Here is a 19,019-nt window from a genome sequence, read left to right as displayed (position 1 = left end):
TAAAATAACTAATGCTCAAAATCATCGATTTGAAATATAATAAATAAACCATAGTATTAGTGTTAAATTTTTATAAAATTTAAGTATTAGTATTAAATTCTTATCAAATTTAAGTTTAAAGTGAAAAAAAAGAACAAAACTAGGTTTTTCAAAGAATTGTTGCTGTACTGCAAAATCAGAAATCTGTACATAAAAATACAGAGTTTGTTACTAAATCTATAGCAAAGGTAAGATCTGAGGTCTGTAGAATTGATGGGAGGTCAGTTATATATTATGAAGAAGAAATGACAGGATTCAACTGAAACCCTCCAAAGCAATATATACTACCTGTAAAATATCACATAACTATTGGTCATTTCAATTTAAAGGTGCTTGGACACAGATGTAAAGTTAATATTTTCTCAAGTTTTATGTATAATTTCATGACTTATATGTTGCTATAGCATTTCATACTGAAATATAATAAAAATCTTATTCCATCTCAAAGTTATTAAAACTTCGAATTTCTGGACGCGTTGGATTGACACATCCTTGTGCTTTCACATATTTTATTTTTATTCTTAACACTTAAGAAAAGTGGCAAATTTGTTGTGTATTAATGAAAAATATTAAAACTATAACCCAGAAAATTCAGAGTAGAAATGTTCGAAAGTAAAACCCACTCACAGTATTGCAAGTCCGTGCTCAGTGGTGTGTGCAGAGTTTAACAATTGAACACACCCGGTGAATTAACAATTACAGAGCTCGTGCCCTGTTTACAAAAACAGTTTACGTTTCACGAGTGTGTTCAATTTGTTAAACTCTGTACACATCACAGAGCACGGAATGACAATACTGTGAATGGGTTTTACTTTTGAACATTTCTACTCTGAATTTTCTAGATTATAGACGTATTATTTTTCATTAATATGTAACATAATCGCTTCTTTTCTTAAATATTAAGGATGAAGTTAAAATTTTTGTAAGTGAAAAGATGTGTTAATCAAACGCGTCCCGGAATTCGTAGTTCCAATAATTTCCACATTAAAATACACATGTAAGTTTTTAATTATATTTTCATGTGAAATGCTATATAATAAGTCATGATATTATAAGAAAATTTGTGAAAATATTTGTGAAAATATTAAGTTCAAATCTGTGTCTAAGCACCTTTAAGTATTGGACAAGATTGATGATGATGCTGAAGGCAAGAAAAATGAAGTAAGTAAAATTAAACAAAATCTGTTGATAAAACTTCATCTAAATTAATATATTTCTACAACTCTAACTTTTTACTGCATAATCTATAATTTATTGTCAAAAGCTGAATTTTAGCTCAAATTGAAACAAATCATATTAATTTTTTGGGTGTACATACCATATAATACTGGCATTATTAGTCCATCCAAGTATAAAAGCAGTTATATCTTCATTATTATTAGACAGAATACACATTTGTTTTTAACTTTTAACTGTAATGTATCTTTATGCTTTCAGTAAAACTGTTTAATTTCTAAACAATGCAACTTTTATCGTTTCTCCCAAAATACACCTGGAACATGTCCGCATATTTGTACGCTGGACAAGGAAATCACATGCATTAGACCAAGTATATATGTCACTCATCTCTTCAGTGCTAGGTCAGGATGTTGCATAAATATTTTCGCATGAGTAATTTCCAGATGTACCAGTGGCATCTACGTGCTATAACATACGGCACCGTAATTACTGGTACTAGTTTACCTGAATTCACAGGTGCGAATCAAGGTAACGTTGTCTTATCTGCTTTCGCATGGATTCCGCCATTGTCAAGATACACTGATTAAATCAGAAAAATTAGATATAATAATTGGCCTGCTTGTTGGCGTGATGTGAGTCAGTTTAAAGACCTGGTCACGAAATGTTTGACATTTTTTGCATTTCACACACCCTTTTCCCTCATAAACAACATGACAAAGTTCCTGAAGAACCCGGTTTGTCGAATATATAATTGTTTTTAAGAAAGGGAATAAATATTTCAACTTTCTACTACTATAAAGCTTATCAAAACTTACCTGTTCTGCAAAATAGCGTATATTATTTACATTTTCTCAAGCCATTCTCGCCATTTTGAGTTACATACGGGATATTCGGTTTACCTGTCCACTAGATGTCGCTACAAATCATATCCCAAAGACCGCGAATATTCAAACAACCATAAGCAATTCAATCAAGAAATTCGATCATCGACGGCGCATAAGGGTCTCCTTTCAGAGTGAGAAGTAGAATTAATCTTGAACTCTTGACTGCAATATTATAAAAAATATATATATACATTAGCTTTGCTTCCAATGAGTCCCAAAATTCCAAGATCTTGACACAAAGTCATAATTTTATCAAAGTTAAGGAAGGTCAATAGACAGTGTGCTGTTTTAATTTCTAAATCTTGTTTATGCAATGATCTTGTAACAATATTCATGATTTATAGTATATTCAATAACTATGTCGAAATGTTGCAAATTTCATTCAAGAAATTATATATCTGATCACAGTCATTTAGTTATAGGCTGGGGCATTAAACTTTGTTTTTGTACTAAATTTGACTAAATCTACCTGATCAACACAATGGGCTCATGGCGGGTGTGAGTGGTCTACTTACTTACTTACTTACTGCCCGTGACGCCTTTGGCGTATAGGGCAGTAACGAGGGTTCTCCATCCTTGTCTATCACTGGCTAGCTTTTGGAGTGTGCCCCAGCTTCTCTTTTGTACTTTAAGTTCGGCTTCCACTGTCCGCCGCCAAGTGACTTTGGGCCTTCCTCTCTTCCGTTTTCCCTCTGGTGTCCAGAAGAGAGCTGTCTTTATGATGCTGTCTGAGTCCCTTCTAAGTACATGGCCAAGCCAGTTCCAGCGTCTTCTGATGATGATTGTGGCCATGTCCTCTTGTTGGCACCTGTTGAGAAGGTCTTGATTTGAGATGGTATTGGGCCAAAATATTCTTAAGATCCTTCTCAGGGACTTTGTATGAAATGTTGACAGCTTGTTCAGGTCACTCTCTGTCATTCTCCAACACTCTGATCCATACAAAAGGATAGGTAGAATGCAGCTTTTGTATAGTTTCAGCTTTGTTCTTGTTGTGTACTGACTTGATCTCCAAACAGTATGTAGGTTGTTAAAAGCTGCTCTTGCCTTGGATAGCCTCTCTTTGATGTCGGTCTCTGCTCCACCATCTGTTGTTACTTTGCTACCCAAGTATGTAAAGGTGTTGGTGCATGGAAGGATGTGATTTTCCACTTTGACCGCTTGTGGGTTGTTTACATTTAGGGTCATGACCTCTGTTTTTTTGGTGTTTATCTTCAGTCCAATGCTTCCTGCATATTTGTGTAGCCTGCTGGTTTTGTCTTGAATGTGCTGGTGGGAGTGGGAGAATAAGGCTATATCATCAGCAAAGTCCAGGTCTTCTAGTGTTGTAAATGTACCCCATCTGATGCCTCTCTGAATGTCAGATGTTGTATTCTTCATGACCCAGTCAATGGCTATGATGAATAGTGTTGATGACATTACACAGCCTTGACGGACTCCTGTTTTAACGTCAAACTCGATGCTGGTGTTTCCAACTCTGCATCTGAAGTTGACATAAAAACTCTTGATGATATCTATTAGATGTTGTGGGATGCCATATGACCGCACAATTTTCCAGAGACTGTCTCTATGAATGCTGTCGAAGGCTTTTTCGAAATCAATAAAATTAATATATAACTGTCGTTGCCATTCTGTACACTGTTCAATGATGTTTCTTAGTGTAAATATTTGATCAATACATCCTCGCCCTGGCCTAAATCCTGCTTGTTCTTTGCGCAATTTGACATCTACAGCTATGGATATCCTTCTGATGATGATTTTAGCCATGATCTTACTTGGGATGGAAAGCAGTGTTATTCCTCGCCAATTGTTGCAGTCGTTTAGGTTGCCTTTCTTTGGTATTTTAATGATGACTCCATGGTTCCACTCATCTGGTATGGTGTTTCTTTCCCAGATGTCATGGAAAATTGGCTGTAAAATTGTGGCTGTAAGAAGTGGATCTGTTTTGAACAATTCTGCATTTAAGTTGTCATATCCAGGGGCTTTTCCATTTTTTAGACTTTGTATTGCAGAGACAATTTCTGGAATTTGTGGTGGTTCAATGCTTATGTTTAGGTCATTTGCTGGATAACTGATGTCAGGTTCATGAGTTGGAGGTGGTCTGTTTAAGATTTCCTTAAAATGCTCTGTCCATCGTTCCTCCATCTCTTGTTTTGATGACAGCAACTTTCCTGTTTTGTCCTTGACAGGTAGATTGGGAGATGGTCTATTCCTGCCACTCAGTGCCTTGGTTATTTTGTAAAGATTTCCTTGCTCTCCTCTGTTGGCTGCCTCTTCTGCTTTTGTTGCTAGGTCATCTATGTGTGCTCTCTTGTCTGCACGTAGAGCCTTTTTCACTTCCTTCTCTATTTCACTATATTCCCTTTGATGTCTCTCTTTAAGTCTCAGAGATTTGGCCTCATTTACTTTCTTTTTGGCATCTCTTCTTGAGTCAATCATTATCCACGTTCTAGGCATTATCCAGTCTTTACTCCTATGTTTCTGCCTATAACCGATACATTTCTCACCAGTTTCAGTGTAGATGTTGCTAATTTTTTCCCACTTTTTGTCGATTGATGTTACATGTATGTTGTCCTCTGGTTCCAAATTTTGTAATATATCGAACTTATTCTTGAGCATGATGTTGAATTCATGTCGTACCTTGATGTCTTTAAGTTTATCCACATCAAATTTCTTTCTTGCCATGTTCTTTCTCTCTGTGCTACGCAGTTTTAGTTTGATAGTTGCTGTTACCAGGTGGTGATCGCTATCAACATCGGCACCTCTCTTCACCCTCACATCCAATAATGATCGTCTCCATTTTCCATTTATCATGATGTGGTCAATTTGATTTTTGTCTCTCATGTTTGGAGAGTGCCAGGTTAACTTATGAATGTTTTGGTGGGGGAATAGTGTTCCTCCAATTACATAGTTGTTGGTAGTACAAAACTCTACAAGTCTCTCTCCATTTTCATTCATGCTTCCACAACCATGTCGTCCCATTGCCCTATTGTATAGTTCATTATCTGCTCCGACTTTAGCATTCATATCACCCATGATGATCTTAATATCGTGGTCTGGTGTGTTGTCTAGTTCTTGCTGTAGTTGTTCATAAAAAGCATTTTTATGTTCTTCATCTGCATCGTTAGTGGGTGCATAACACTGGAATAATGTCATGTTGACTTGCTTTCCTCTAAGCCGTACTGTTAGCAATCTACTGTTTATTGGCTTCCATTCCATTAAAGACTTCTCAATTCCCTTTTTGAGAATAACTGCAACCCCTTCATGATGTAGTCCATCTTCTCGACCAGAATACAGTAATGTTTCACCTGTTGTTGTGCGTATTTTACCTGAATCAGTCCATCTGCTTTCACTGACTCCCAGCACGTGCAGGTTGTATCTTCTCATCTCGGCTGTTACTTGTGCTAATTTACCGATTGCATACATAGTACGTACATTCCAGAATCCTATTTTGATCTTAGTCTTGGCCGTGTTAAGGGCCTCCCTATTCGTGTTGGTAGTTTCCCAATGGCTTTCACTACCTACAGTCATACTGGTTCCAGTGCAGGTCCCAGAGAGGCTCTCATTCACAGGTATAGAGATATTCCTCGTTACTGTTTCCGTAACAATACTTTTTTTATGAGTTAGGGTTGTTAGCCCTAAGCTCAACCCCCTGGACTCGGAGGGCCAGTGGTTTTCTGTCAGGGTATCCTTCCCTTAGCCACGGGTTCCAGTTATTTCAAGGCGCCGGACACTCGCCTTTTGCCACTGCCACTTAGCTACTAAAGCATTTCCAGGGTCACCACGAGGAGGTGTGGCATGTGACTTGCTGGCAGAACCTATTTAGAGACGGTGGGCATTAACTCAAGGTTTTAAGTGGTGAGACCTAGTGGCATAAGTATCACCCCTTGAGACCCGAACCAGCATTTGACCCCAGTGGTCTACAGGGATGCTTATTCCTCCTCAGCACCTGATCCAACCCTTGGAATTTCCAGGGGTCAATGTTTTATGGCCCTGTTCACATATTTGTAGTGTTTGTAGGTTTACTGAGATAGATCACAGTTTGTTATCTTAAAATTCACTTATTTCATCTCTGTAAGCATTTGTTGACATCAAGTAGCACATGAGTGAACTACAAATTAGATTTCATTATGATTTCAAATTGAATGCAAAGTTGTACAGTCTAGTTCTTCCATCTTCTTCACTCTCAGTTCAACCATGTTTATCTTCAAGTTAACCAAATCTCTCCTTCCTTACCCAATCTCAGTCTGACCCTTACTCAGTTCACTCTCAGTAATGTAACAGGAAAGGAGAAAATGTATAGCTGGACCGCCGAATCAAACCCAGGACCCCTGGATCACTAGTCAGGTGCTCTACCTACTGAGCTACCCAGGCTGATATCCACGGCATAACCATTAAATCCCTCTCTCCTTAAATTGTCTTCACCCTTGAAGACACAACCCAAGTTCTTATTAGCTAGCCCCTGGCAGGACTTTCACTTGCAAGTCCAGGGGTGGTCAACGGCACCAAATCTGTAACAGGAAAGGAGAAAATGTATGGCTGGAGCGTGAATCGAACACGGGACCCCTGAATCACTAGTCAGGTGCTCTACCTACTGAGCTACCCAGGCTGATATCCACGGCATAACCATTTCAGTTATATTAGGTAATAGTCCACATTGTTGATTTAGCACACTGCTGAAGTGGTTTGCTAAAAGTTTTTTTTTCCTCTCTTCATTCAAACTCTTTAGAATGTCCTGTAAGACTTGCTTCAATTACAGAATTTTTTTTTTCAAGTCATGACTGTCTCCTTTATTACTTCTTCATCAGGCACTGAACACCCAAGATCCCATGTAGCAGTTCAACAGGGAATTAACTTCATTATCATGTTGACAATTATAGGAATAGGTTATTCACAATAGAGACAGGTCTATGTGTTTAATTTATGCCGAGGTGAAATGTCAACATCAGAACCTGAAAAAATCCTCCTGATTTAACCTGTGTTTGATCTTGGTTATGAAAAAAAAACATTTTAAAAATTTTCATTGACTGATGTCAAGGCTAAGCTTAACTATGATGAAGGCATTTAAAACATCAATTTTAATCTACTTCATGTGGAGACTGAAAATTTAACTACAGCTGCTCAAAACTGTTGACACTATAGAAGAGTAAGAGGCCCATGGGCAACAATGCTCACCTGAGTCACTCTAGCCCTGCTGTTCTTCATCAGCAGATTTTTTCCCTATATTCCTATGAAAAATTTGATCACACATTATAGCTACCCCAGGGGACATTAGTTGAACAAACTTGAATCTACACTACCTGAAGATGTTTTGAAATAAATATAACTAATCATGGCTTTGCTGTTCTTGAGAAGAATTACTAAACATTTTATCAATATGCAGTGATTTTTCTACACTTTTTAAACGGAGCCTGAGCCTTTACAATTGGGAAAAATCATCGACATTTGTGTCAAATTGGGAAAAATCAATAAGATTGAAATTAACCTTAATTGACAGGTAAAATAAAATATTGGTTACCGTAAATGTAAGATCATTTATTAAAAATATTTACTACAAAATAACAAATTAGACACAGTTCTACATTTTTAACTCTTTTTTTTTAATCTTTGAAAGTTGTCATTGTGACTGTCCAATACATGTATTTCCTTTTTTTTTTTTTTTTTTTCTTTTTTTTTTACCATAATCAGATAATGGTAGACATAAGAGAAAATCCTACTCATAATAGGCATTGAAGATGGAATAATCTGACAAATCGTTTTTTCTAACTCATTATTAAAGCTTTCTAAATCACCCTAATCATATTTCTGCAATTACTCTGCAATATTAGTTGCATCTGCCGAGTGTAGGAAATTTGATTTTTGTTAAATAAGGGATGCTTGTTGTAGAATTTCTAGTACTTGGATTTACAAATAAAGCTATGTTTCACTGGTTCACATTCATCTTACACTTTCTTACGATGTATTTACACACAAGTTTGACGTTTGACACGATCCATATGTTTTTCTATGTCTTGTAAACGCACAAAATAATCTGCTCTTCCTCACTATTATTTTAAGAGTCTGAATGACCGAGAATAATAGCGTTCCATTTTATATAAGTTGTACTTAAAAATTCAATATAACAAAAACAACATCGGTTTTATTTTGGGAAAAATGCAATTGAAATTGGGAAAAAATCGGTAATTTTTTATAGGGGAAAGGGCCGATATTCGGACCTAAATTGGGTGTAGAAAAATCATTGATATGATTCTGTGTAAAATATTGATCACATATTGTGGCTCCACCCTGCCCCTAGGAGATATGATCTCAATAAACTTGAAGATGCTTCCATATAAATATGACTAATCATCCATCATGGCTTTGCTGTTCTTGTGTGAAAGATTTTTTTAAAAGATTTTTCTTATGTTTTCCTTATGTAAAACTTTGATTGCCCATCCTCCATCCTACCCCCAGGGGTTATGTTTTGAACCAACTTGAATCTACACTACCTGAAGATGCTTCCATATAAATTTAACTGATCATGGCCTTGCCATTCTTGAGAAGATTTTTCCTATGTATTCCTATGCAAACCTTTGAACACCCATTGTGGACCCACCCTACCCTCTGGAATCATGATTTGAACAAATTTGAATCTACACTACCTGAAGATGCTTCCATATGAATATGACTATCATGGCTTTGCTGTTCTTGAGAAGAAGACTTTTCGTATGTATTGCTATGTAAAAATTTGATTGTCCACTGTGGCCCCACCCTATTCCCAGGGCTCATGGTTCGAACAACCTTAAACCTATACACCATGTAATGAAGCTGTCACTTCTGGCCTGGTGGTTCTTGAGAAGAAGATTTTTAAAAGATGCCATTTCATTTTCACTAATTCTTAATTATCTCTACTTGAGAGAGGGTGTGGTCCTTCATTTGGAAAAAAAAAAAAACTTGAATCCCTTTCATCCAAGAATTCTTTCTGGCAAGTTTGGTTGAAATTGGCCCAGAGGTTCTTAAGAAGAAGTAAAAAAAGTGAAAAGTTTAAAACGACAATGCCGAGACAGACAATGGACAAATTTTCATCAGAAAAGTTCACTTGAGCCTTCAGCTCAGGTGAGCTAAAAAGGCATTCCACCCATGATATGTATTTAACTGTGCAATCCAGCCTATGTAAACACATCCTTTTGTTGTAACACTTTATTTTTTCATTATTAAATAACATCCGAGGTATAATCATGAAAACATATAACCATGTACTTCATCAACACAAAATATTTCCATGAAATCTTCTATTAAATGTTGATAATTAATTGATGCATCAATTAGATGCATTCTGCAATCTGTCTCAGACACATATACTAAAAATTCTTGTAATGTTAATAATTAATATCCTCTTAAATGATGCATCCTTTAGATGCATCTCTTAGACATACATATTAGCTGCTCCATATTGATAAATTACTGGTATTACTCAGAATTACACATGGCATTAGCCAGCTCTGTACTGAACAGACAGAGGCACAGGTATGACACTTATCTTGTAATTTATTCAATTATAAGAAACGGAAATGTTAATCTTTAGATCATTTTGATTCTCCATTGCAGAATTGAGTTCTAGAAAAGGGGACCAGACAAAGAATGTCCATCATTTTCTGTGACCCTGCCTCTTTTTCTTCTTTTGTTTGGAACGAATTTTTTTCTGGAAAACGGCACTATTTTTTACATTACTGGGTCGCATATGAAAGTATGTTTTTTTCTTGTGTTTATCAGCCTTTCTTTGAGGTTTCTTGTCTTTCTTCATCTGACAACTAGTTAAAGAAAACTTATGGTGACCCTACTGCTTGTGTAAAATTAATTCACACATAAACATAGTGTACATCAGAGACAAAGAATGTACTCTACACGAGATTTTCCCAATAAAGACAGGCATAATGGATATGCTGGAGTATATATTTAGTGAGTGGTATTACTGAATGAAATATGTAACAATCAAATGATGTCAAAGAAACAAAGACATGCTTAAAATTTGCTATCAATATTTTTCTAGACATGTGACCAACAAAATACATGTAAAGGATACTTTCTGCTCTTTCTTTGGGTTTTCCAGACAGTATTCTATTCTCACTTTACGGCCAGATAGCTCTGAGCCTTTCAGTTTCATCGCCAGTCCCACAGAATCCTTGGACTGAAAACAAAAGTACAAAGTAATAAGATAATGAAATGTAATCAGGAATTGTCTTCCTTAAGTTTGTAAAGTGTAGATAGAATAGAATACTGTTGACTACCAATGAAATCACAGCTACAGTAGTATTTCATTTTCTCTAAACATCCATGACTTGTGTAAAAGCATGTATTAATAAAGTTATTTTTTTATAGGTAAAGTAATGTCTAAAATTACCATGATTTAAGAATAAAGAACTTAGAGTGACAGATTCCAAGAGTCTAAAACTAATATGGACTGAATATGGAAGAGACATTTACAGAAAGGTCTTTTTGGTGCCTTTTTTACCTTGAATGTTACATAACAGATTCCCTTGCCAACACCAGACTGGTTATCACGAATGACGCGAACATTTCTAATTTTTCCGCAGCTAACAAAATGGTTTCTTATATCTTCTTCCTTGACATCTATAAAAAATATGTCCAGTACTTCACAAAAAAATTATATAAATTACACCAAAAACTAGAGATGCAGTGAGCTCACAAAATGATACCCCTGCTCCCATATTAATATAATGGCAAAGTCCAGTTTTTGCCATAAGAAAGTCCAAATAACTGTCCAATCAAAATACATGTATAAAGTAGGAGGTGCACAATGACACCATGTAATAAAGATTCTGTGAAAGTCTCATTAAATTTTATTCAGTGGTATAGGAGGAGTTGTGATTAGAGATGGGTATAACCCCTCAATATTATAGAAAGAATGGCAGTGTCTGCGTTTTGCTAAGGGAAACCTGAAATATATGGCAGATAAAAAAGTTAAAATATGAGGTGCACAATGGCACTACATAATAAAGATTCAAGGAAAGTCTCATTAAATTTTATTCAGTGGTATAGGAGGAGTTGCAAAAAAGAAATGGGTACCCAAATGCATAATGAAAGGACATACAGATGGATGGACACCCCCATCACTATATATCCCCCACGTTTCAAGCGGGGGGGGGGGGGGGGGGGGGTCTATAATAAAGTTGGAATACCCATTGATAGAAAATCCATAAAAAGGATAAGGTACATTACCTAGTGCAAGATTGCCAACAAAGATGGAGCGCTTAAAATCCGTCTGAAAATACATATGTAAATCATTATCTCATTACTAATATCTTTCATTCATAATCTGCAATCAAATTTATGATTTTCAAAGTAAAAAAATTAAGTATGTCAATTCTAAATTACATGTTACTGTGGTAGTAAAGTTTTAAATTTTATCAATAGGTTTTAACTTTACTACCAACTGATTATTTTACAAAGTTTACCCTTGGGTCATGGTTCGACATGTCAACTCTAATGTGAAGGTTTTCAACTAGTTTTCCATTCCTAAAAGAGAAGAAAAAGATCATTGTCTGAATTAAAAACAAACAAACAAACAAACAAATCAAAAACCAACAACACATCAATCTAAGAAGCATATACACAGAGCATAATGACAATTATTTCCTCTTGCCACTACCACAGAGAGCATGTTTCTAAAGCTCTGCTGGTAAATTGTTAATGCATTAAGTACATGTACTCCTTTTCTTGATTGTTATATACATACATGTATATCTACAAAAACAGCAAATACATAATCAATGTACTACTTACATATACATTACCCTACTTAACAAACAGTTGTTCTGACTGATACAATGTTGTTGCTCAAAAGTTCAGTAGAGCTATAAATGTTATTTTGCAAATTTGAAAACCTGAATTTAAATAAAGTTTATCTTATAGACTGACATTTTCAGGGCCTTTTTGGCACAGTCCTCCTCCCTGAAGCAGACATAAGCACTGATGTTGTCCCGTTCTGGGTGGAAGTCTTTCCTGCAAAGATAATAAGAAACATTTCTACCTTGCATAAAGGAAGGGAGAAAATGTGATGGACCAGATCAGGTTTTGAACCCAGGGCCTCCTGAATTCTAGACAGGTGATCTACCAGTTGAGATACCTGGCCTGACTACCACACTTACAGTCATAACAAAATTCATATTTACTAGGCGTGGAAATGATTCCACCTCTAGAACTTATGAAAATAGATGAAGTTGTTAAAAAACATTTACTTACAAGATTATAGCAGCCCTTTTAGGTAACTTTGTGTTTGATCTGGGCTGTAAAAGAACATGGTGTGACTGTAATAATCAATGCTTGTTCCAGTTTCAATTTTAAGTCCTCAGAATGTTTTCTATTGGAAAAATACAGAATCACGTCTCCAGGGTATTCTAGTGCACATAGAAAAGCATCAAATATAGCAGTTAAAGTTAAACTGGGTTCTTATCCACTCTACTATTTATATTACAAAAACATGTTTATATACTATATCAGATTAAGAGATTGTTTATATACTATATCAGATTAAGAGATTTGGAATCAAGTACTACAGACAATAATGCACTTTGAGTATCAGCTTTCTAAGTGACAAAGAGGTAGCTCAGAATAAGAGCGATACTTCACAGCAAAGCAAGACTTTCAATCTTCAACATAAACTAAAGTTGACTTCTTTAAATATTTCCCATAAGGAATTTGTCTTGCATGCTGTTGTCATTATGTTATAATGCAGTTTTCTGTTGTCTGCCATTTCATTTGCTATCTTGGCTGTATGCCAACATGGTGATGTCAATAAATTGAACAGTCACCATGAACTACCAAAACTGTTGAATCCCTCTTTTCATTACATTTTTAACAGTGAAATACTGTGAGTTATTTATTGAATAAAAGTGATATTCTCTCACAGTGTGACAGGATACCAAAGTGATATTCTCTCACAGTGTGACAGGATATCAAAGCAAGTAAAAAATAATTTCTGGCCTGTCATAAGATAAAGATAGTTACTAAACCATCTAAACTTGCCAATTTCTTCAAAATATGTTTACTTGCTTAAATCCATGTTACAATGTTTTCAATCTCACAACTGCTAAGCTATGACGTCTCAACTGCTCAACTATAACATCACAGCCTATAGTGTGTGTTAAGAAAAGACAGAGGCAAAGGAAAAATCAAAGAAAATGTAATAAACAAAGAGTGTGCTAAAATTTCAAGCATCTGCCTTGGGTTGTTGCTGAGAAAACTGAGACAAAAATTTGTTACGGACAGACAGACTTACAGACAGACATACAAGGGTTAAACAGTATACCCCCCTCTCCTGAGCAGGGGTATAAATATCGGACTGGTCATAACTTATTGTGTAGTGAGAGACCTACATGTATATACTAACTATTCACACTGAGACATATATATATATATATATACTAACTATGAAGTACATACAGCTCTTGTGTAGTGAAATACATGTAATAAAAGACTTACTGCACAGCGTAATCTAACACTCTCAATCGATCCAAATTTCTTAAATAACTTGTAAAGCCCCTACAAAAAGAAATTAAGCTTGAATTTATGTTCAAGTATTGAGAAGGCTGTACAAGAGAATCAGATAAAGATATAGAACTCTGTCTCAGTATATTATTTGTTTATCACTAATGTCTAATGACTTTTACAGGAATAGTTATACCTTTTTATCGGTGGTGACGGGAAGATTGCCTACAAACACTGTCCTGAAGTCTTTACTCATGTCACGTTTAGATTTCTCTCTCTTCGGTTTTTCCTCTTCATCTTCATCACCCTCATCAACATCCAGGGATGTCTTTTTCTTTGACTTCTCTCTTTGAATCAATTAATATTTTCCAATGAAGAATCAATAAAATGAGCTTTAAGCATATCAAGATAAATTATTCTTATAATATGATATAAATGTATTCTTACAATATGCATTGATGTTGCTCATTGAAAAAATGTCTTGTAACATTCACCATATACATGTACACAGAAAGTACATGTAATTTGAATAATATAGAATGCATATAAACCACAGAATTGCAGCAGAAAAATATGGTATTTCCTACTCTTTATCAAGATACAGTAAAACACACATCATTTAAGGAATCATCAGAGATAGTAAAAATTCCTAACATCCATGTTTGCATTTTGCAGAAAAAAATTCACAGTAATAAGTACAATAAATCCTAAAGATCTACTTTTCTGAATCCCATTATCAAGCTGTGTATGCACATAGCTACACTGTATTTACTTTGCTTTCACCAATGATTCGTGGACAATTCCTGGAGGGGGACAGAATCCTGACATGCTTCTAGATCTATCTTCTTGACCCTCATCACACTCATCAGCTGTCCCTCCCTGGTCCGATTCCTGGAAGTTGAATATTTAGTTTTTTATTATCATTCCCATGTACAAGACATGAGTTTATCAGAATAGCTTACAAGATGAGCAGCAATGATCAGAAATAATCAATCAGTCTACATATAGTAGTAAAACTTAATCACAGTTTCTCTTTTAAATGAGGTTAGAGCTACCAAGTAAATGTACTGGTAATTTAAATAATTTTTGCTCCAACTGATAACAATATAAAATGCTTGTAAAAATTGTCATGAGAAGAATATTCTCTTCAGTATGTTTGTGTTTGTTACCTGAGTATGTTTGTTACCTGTAAACATTTGATTTTGTTACCTGAGTATGTTTGTTACCTGTAAACATTTGTTATTGTTACCTGAGTATGTTTGTTACCTGTATACATTTGTTATTGTTACCTGAGTATGTTTGTTATCTGTATACATTTGTTTTTGTTACCTGTACACATTTGTTTTTGTTACCTGAGTATGTTTGTTAACTGTAAACATTTGTTTTTGTTACCTGAGTATGTTTGTTACATGTATACATTTGTTTTTGTTACCTGAGTATGTTTATTACCTGTATACATTTGTTTTTGTTACCTGAGTATGTTTGTTACCTGTATACATTTGTTTTTGTTACTCGTAAACATTTGTTTTTGTTACCTGAGTATGTTTGTTAACTGTAAACATTTGTTATTGTTACCTGAGTATGTTTGTTACCTGTATACATTTGTTTTTGTTACCTGTAAACATTTGTTTTTGTTACCTGAGTATGTTTGTTACCTGTATACATTTGTTATTCTTACCTGTAAACATTTGTTTTTGTTACCTGAGTATGTTTGTTACCTGTATACATTTGTTATTGTTACCTGTAAACATTTGTTTTTATTACCTGAGTATGTTTGTTACCTGTATACATTTGTTTTTGTTACCCGTAAACATTTGTTTTTGTTACCCATAAACATTTGTTTTTGTTACCTGAGTATATTTGTTACCTGTATACATTTGCTATTGTTACCTGAGTATGTTTGTTACCTGAATATTTTTTTTTGTTACCTGTAAACATTTGTTTTTGTTACCTGAGTATGTTTGTTACCTGTATACATTTGTTTTTGTTACCTGTAAACATTTGTTTTTGTTACCTGAGTATGTTTATTATCTGTATACATTTGTTTTTGTTACCTGAGTGTGTTTGTTGCCTGTATACATTTGTTTTTATTACCTGAGTATGTACATTTGTTTTTATTACCTGAGTATGTTTGTTACCTATATACATTTGTTTTTGTTATCTGTAAACATTTGTTTTTGTTACCTGAGTATGTTTGTTACCTGTATACATTAGTTTTTATTACCTGAGTATGTTTGTTACCTGTATACATTTGTTTTTGTTACCTGTATATATTTTTTTTTGTTACCTGAGTATGTTTGTTACCTGTAAACATTTGTTTTTGTTACCTGAGTATGTTTGTTACCTGTAAACATTTGTTTTTGTTACCTGAGTATATTTGTTACCTGTAAACATTTGTTTTTGTTACCTGAGTATGTTTGTTTTCTGTTAACATTTGTTTTTGTTACCTGAGTATGTTTGTTACCTGTATACATTTGTTTTTGTTACATGTACCTATATACTCGCCTATAAGTCGGTCCGCCTATAAGTCTTTTGTATTTTTTGAGGTTATTTTGGAGGGGTTTGCCATTGGTCCGCTTATAAGTCGGTACAACTTTTTGCAAGAATCGGTTGACAATTTCAAATCAATGCTCTGATCTTTTCACCTGGTTTCATTGAACATTTTTAGAAATGATGCTGATATGTAACTTTAAATCATTTAAAAAAAAAAATAAGAAATGCACACTAAAGATTAAAGTAAAGTTACTAAAAATATGTAAATACTTGTACTTTATCAAGTGTGTATGCATAATCTCAGAATACATAAATGATATAATGTATCAAGACTTTGTTCAACAATAATCGTCGGATATGTTTATAAAATATAACATTTTGCCCTTCAAAAAAATACCAATCTTTTTATGGCTCGCCTATAAGTCGGACATAAGAGTTTTAGACCAGAAATTAACTCCCAAAAAACCAACTTATAGGCAAGTATATATGGTACCTGTAAACACTTGTTGTATCTTGCCTATAACAACTTTACAAAGAGTACCCTGATATACTGGGTAATTTAGAAGATGGATACTTCATCTTAACTGATGCTTTTCTCCTAGAAAAATTATGTTGAAATGGTTTAATTGTGGTTAGATCATAGATGCACCAATGGTTCTGTGCATTGTAAAAAGTATGTGTGTATGACCTTTTTTTTCTTGAAAAAGAATTGATACAGGAGTATGAATGAATGATATGCAGATACCAAAAACATACATGTATCTGACATATGAGAATCAACACTCAGCAGACATTCTTTATTGGTGTTTTGACTTTTATTTCAATTGAGAATCACTCAACAGGCATTGTTTATTAGTGTTTTGACTTTTCAATTGAGAATCAACACTCAACAGGCATTGTTTATTAGTGTTTTGACTTTTCAATTGAGAATCAACACTCAGCAGACATTATTTTTTAGTGTATCAGTGTTTGTTTGTCTTGCTAACCTTAGTTTGTATTACTGTCGGCATCTTTACATTGATAGGACTTTCCCACTTTTCTTCATTTTTCTTCCTTTTTGATTTCCTTTAAGATTAAACAATTAATTGTTGTACATAGTTGTGATCTATACCTTTAGGATAATATGACAAATTAAAATTATTCTTGATAAAAATATATATATAATTAAATACCTTGAGCTCGATCGATATGCTTTTCTGTGAAGTCAGTATATCTACGTTTAGTAAAGTGTTTGTGCTTTCATTTCAAATATATATATAGTGTGTGTGTATATATATATATATATATATATATATATATATATATATATATATATATATATATATATATATATATTTATATATATAAACTTACTTCTTTTTCTGTTGACCATGAGGAAATTCTTGCAGTATAGGCTGTTTAGCTGAATTTTTAGTTTTCTTGTGTTGACTTGTTAAAGTTTCATCTCTCTTCTCTGGATCCTTTAAGGGTATAATTAATAAGATAAAACTGTTATTAATAAAATAAAATTCAAAATGAAATGGAAATCAATTGCCAGTGTATGATGTCTATTTGAAAAACCGGAAATTATTATTTATTATGAAGTACAAGACTTACCTGTTTCTCATGTTTTGGACTAGACAATGTGACTTTGGCACCAAATAATTCAGCAAGCTTTTCTCTTTCTGATTTGGAAGTCCTTTTCTGCTTCTTGGGTGGTGTATCTAACAAACACAATTTCTCATTAAATAACTTTGCTAGCTTTTTCTTTTCCGATTCTCCTGAAATTTTCTTTTTCTTGACATCAGATATATTATCTTGAAGTGGTTTCGTGTTTGGATGTTTATCTTTAGCTCGGTCAGATGCCTTCCCTTTATGTTTTTTCTTTATTTCTGGAACGGACTTAGTTGATTTTTTCATATCCCTAAAAGTAAATAAAAGAGATATAAATGGTTTATGAATTCAATGCAAATTATCACTGCATCAAACAGCTGTCAAAGTGCAATTTTCTGCACTTTCTGGGAAAAATGCTAATTTAAGAAATAAGTTTGATTTAGTAGCTAAGTAAAGCTACTTCAGGTAGGTAAATATTAAAGCTATGTAGTTAATTCAAGCTACGTAGCTAAATCTAGTGATTGTACCAGACCTGGTCAGTGTGATGATGAAAGGGACAAAGTTTCTGGTGGTGCAGTCAGTGCACTACAAGTAATATTTGACGATTTTTCTTGGCATAATCATAAATACGCTTTCTACATCACTAGTAAACAGCAAATATACTTCTTACCTGCTTTTTATCTTCCCACAAGCAGTCAAGATCCTTCTCACAGCGTGCACTTGTTTATTTCCGGTTTTTGGATATTAAATAAATCGTTCGTTAAATATTCGTATGTTTCATCCTCAGTGTAATTTGTTTCCGTAGTTGATGTTAAACCCACATCTTGATTTCAATGAATGTTTACACACGCTTACATAGGCACATATATAAGGTGCTACTTTTTATGTCAGAAAAAATTTTGCTTGTAAAATACAACATGTGTTTGAGAAACGTATGCATGGTAGCTCAAGGCCAAAGTTAACTATTTCCAATGTAGGTCAAACTCCAAGGTCAAGAGTTAAAAAATGTTGATACCCTAAGAAAGGTCTTGTCACAAGGAATAAACATGTGAAATATAGCCCTAATACCAAACGTTCAGAAAACGGCCCAGGTTAAAGTTTTTTCAAAAAGTAGGTCATGCTCCAAGGTCAATGTCATGAGGACAAAAAATAATGGTACCAAACGAAAGTTCTTGTCACAAGGAATGCGTAAGTGAAATTTAAAAGCCCTAGCAGCAACCATTCAAAGTTAAAAGTGAGGTTAATTTTTTTTTTTCAAATGTAGGTCAAACTCCCAAGTTTGAGGTCATAAGGTAAAAAATGTTGATACCCAAAGAAAGATCTTTTCACAAGAAATACACATGATAT

At 34.2% G+C, this 19,019-nt stretch overlaps 1 protein-coding gene across 1 annotated transcript in view; it reads right to left on the bottom strand.

Annotated features, from left to right (window-relative positions):
• The window catches only part of LOC133181476 (uncharacterized), a 45,665-nt gene extending 27,683 nt beyond the window's left edge, over positions 1–17,982 (bottom strand). Inside the window, exons 1-12 of the mRNA XM_061315968.1 lie at positions 17,676–17,982; positions 17,433–17,539; positions 17,066–17,144; positions 14,359–14,477; positions 13,783–13,933; positions 13,581–13,640; positions 12,342–12,385; positions 12,018–12,101; positions 11,555–11,615; positions 11,319–11,361; positions 10,591–10,709; positions 10,196–10,266 (exon numbers count right to left, since the gene is read on the bottom strand). Of these exons, the coding sequence (XP_061171952.1) occupies positions 10,196–10,266; positions 10,591–10,709; positions 11,319–11,361; positions 11,555–11,615; positions 12,018–12,101; positions 12,342–12,385; positions 13,581–13,640; positions 13,783–13,933; positions 14,359–14,477; positions 17,066–17,144; positions 17,433–17,539; positions 17,676–17,978 (1,241 nt within the window). The 5' untranslated portion in view covers positions 17,979–17,982. The remainder of the gene's footprint in view (positions 1–10,195; positions 10,267–10,590; positions 10,710–11,318; positions 11,362–11,554; positions 11,616–12,017; positions 12,102–12,341; positions 12,386–13,580; positions 13,641–13,782; positions 13,934–14,358; positions 14,478–17,065; positions 17,145–17,432; positions 17,540–17,675) is intronic.
• Between the last annotated feature and the right edge of the window lie 1,037 nt (positions 17,983–19,019).

This window comes from Saccostrea echinata, unplaced genomic scaffold, assembly GCF_033153115.1.
Source record: "Saccostrea echinata isolate AGI-Se365-2 ecotype Australia unplaced genomic scaffold, CSIRO_AGI_Sech_v1 ptg000009l, whole genome shotgun sequence".
In the NCBI taxonomy this organism is placed as follows: Eukaryota; Metazoa; Mollusca; class Bivalvia; order Ostreida; family Ostreidae; genus Saccostrea; species Saccostrea echinata.
This window is presented reverse-complemented; position numbering and strand designations above follow the sequence as displayed.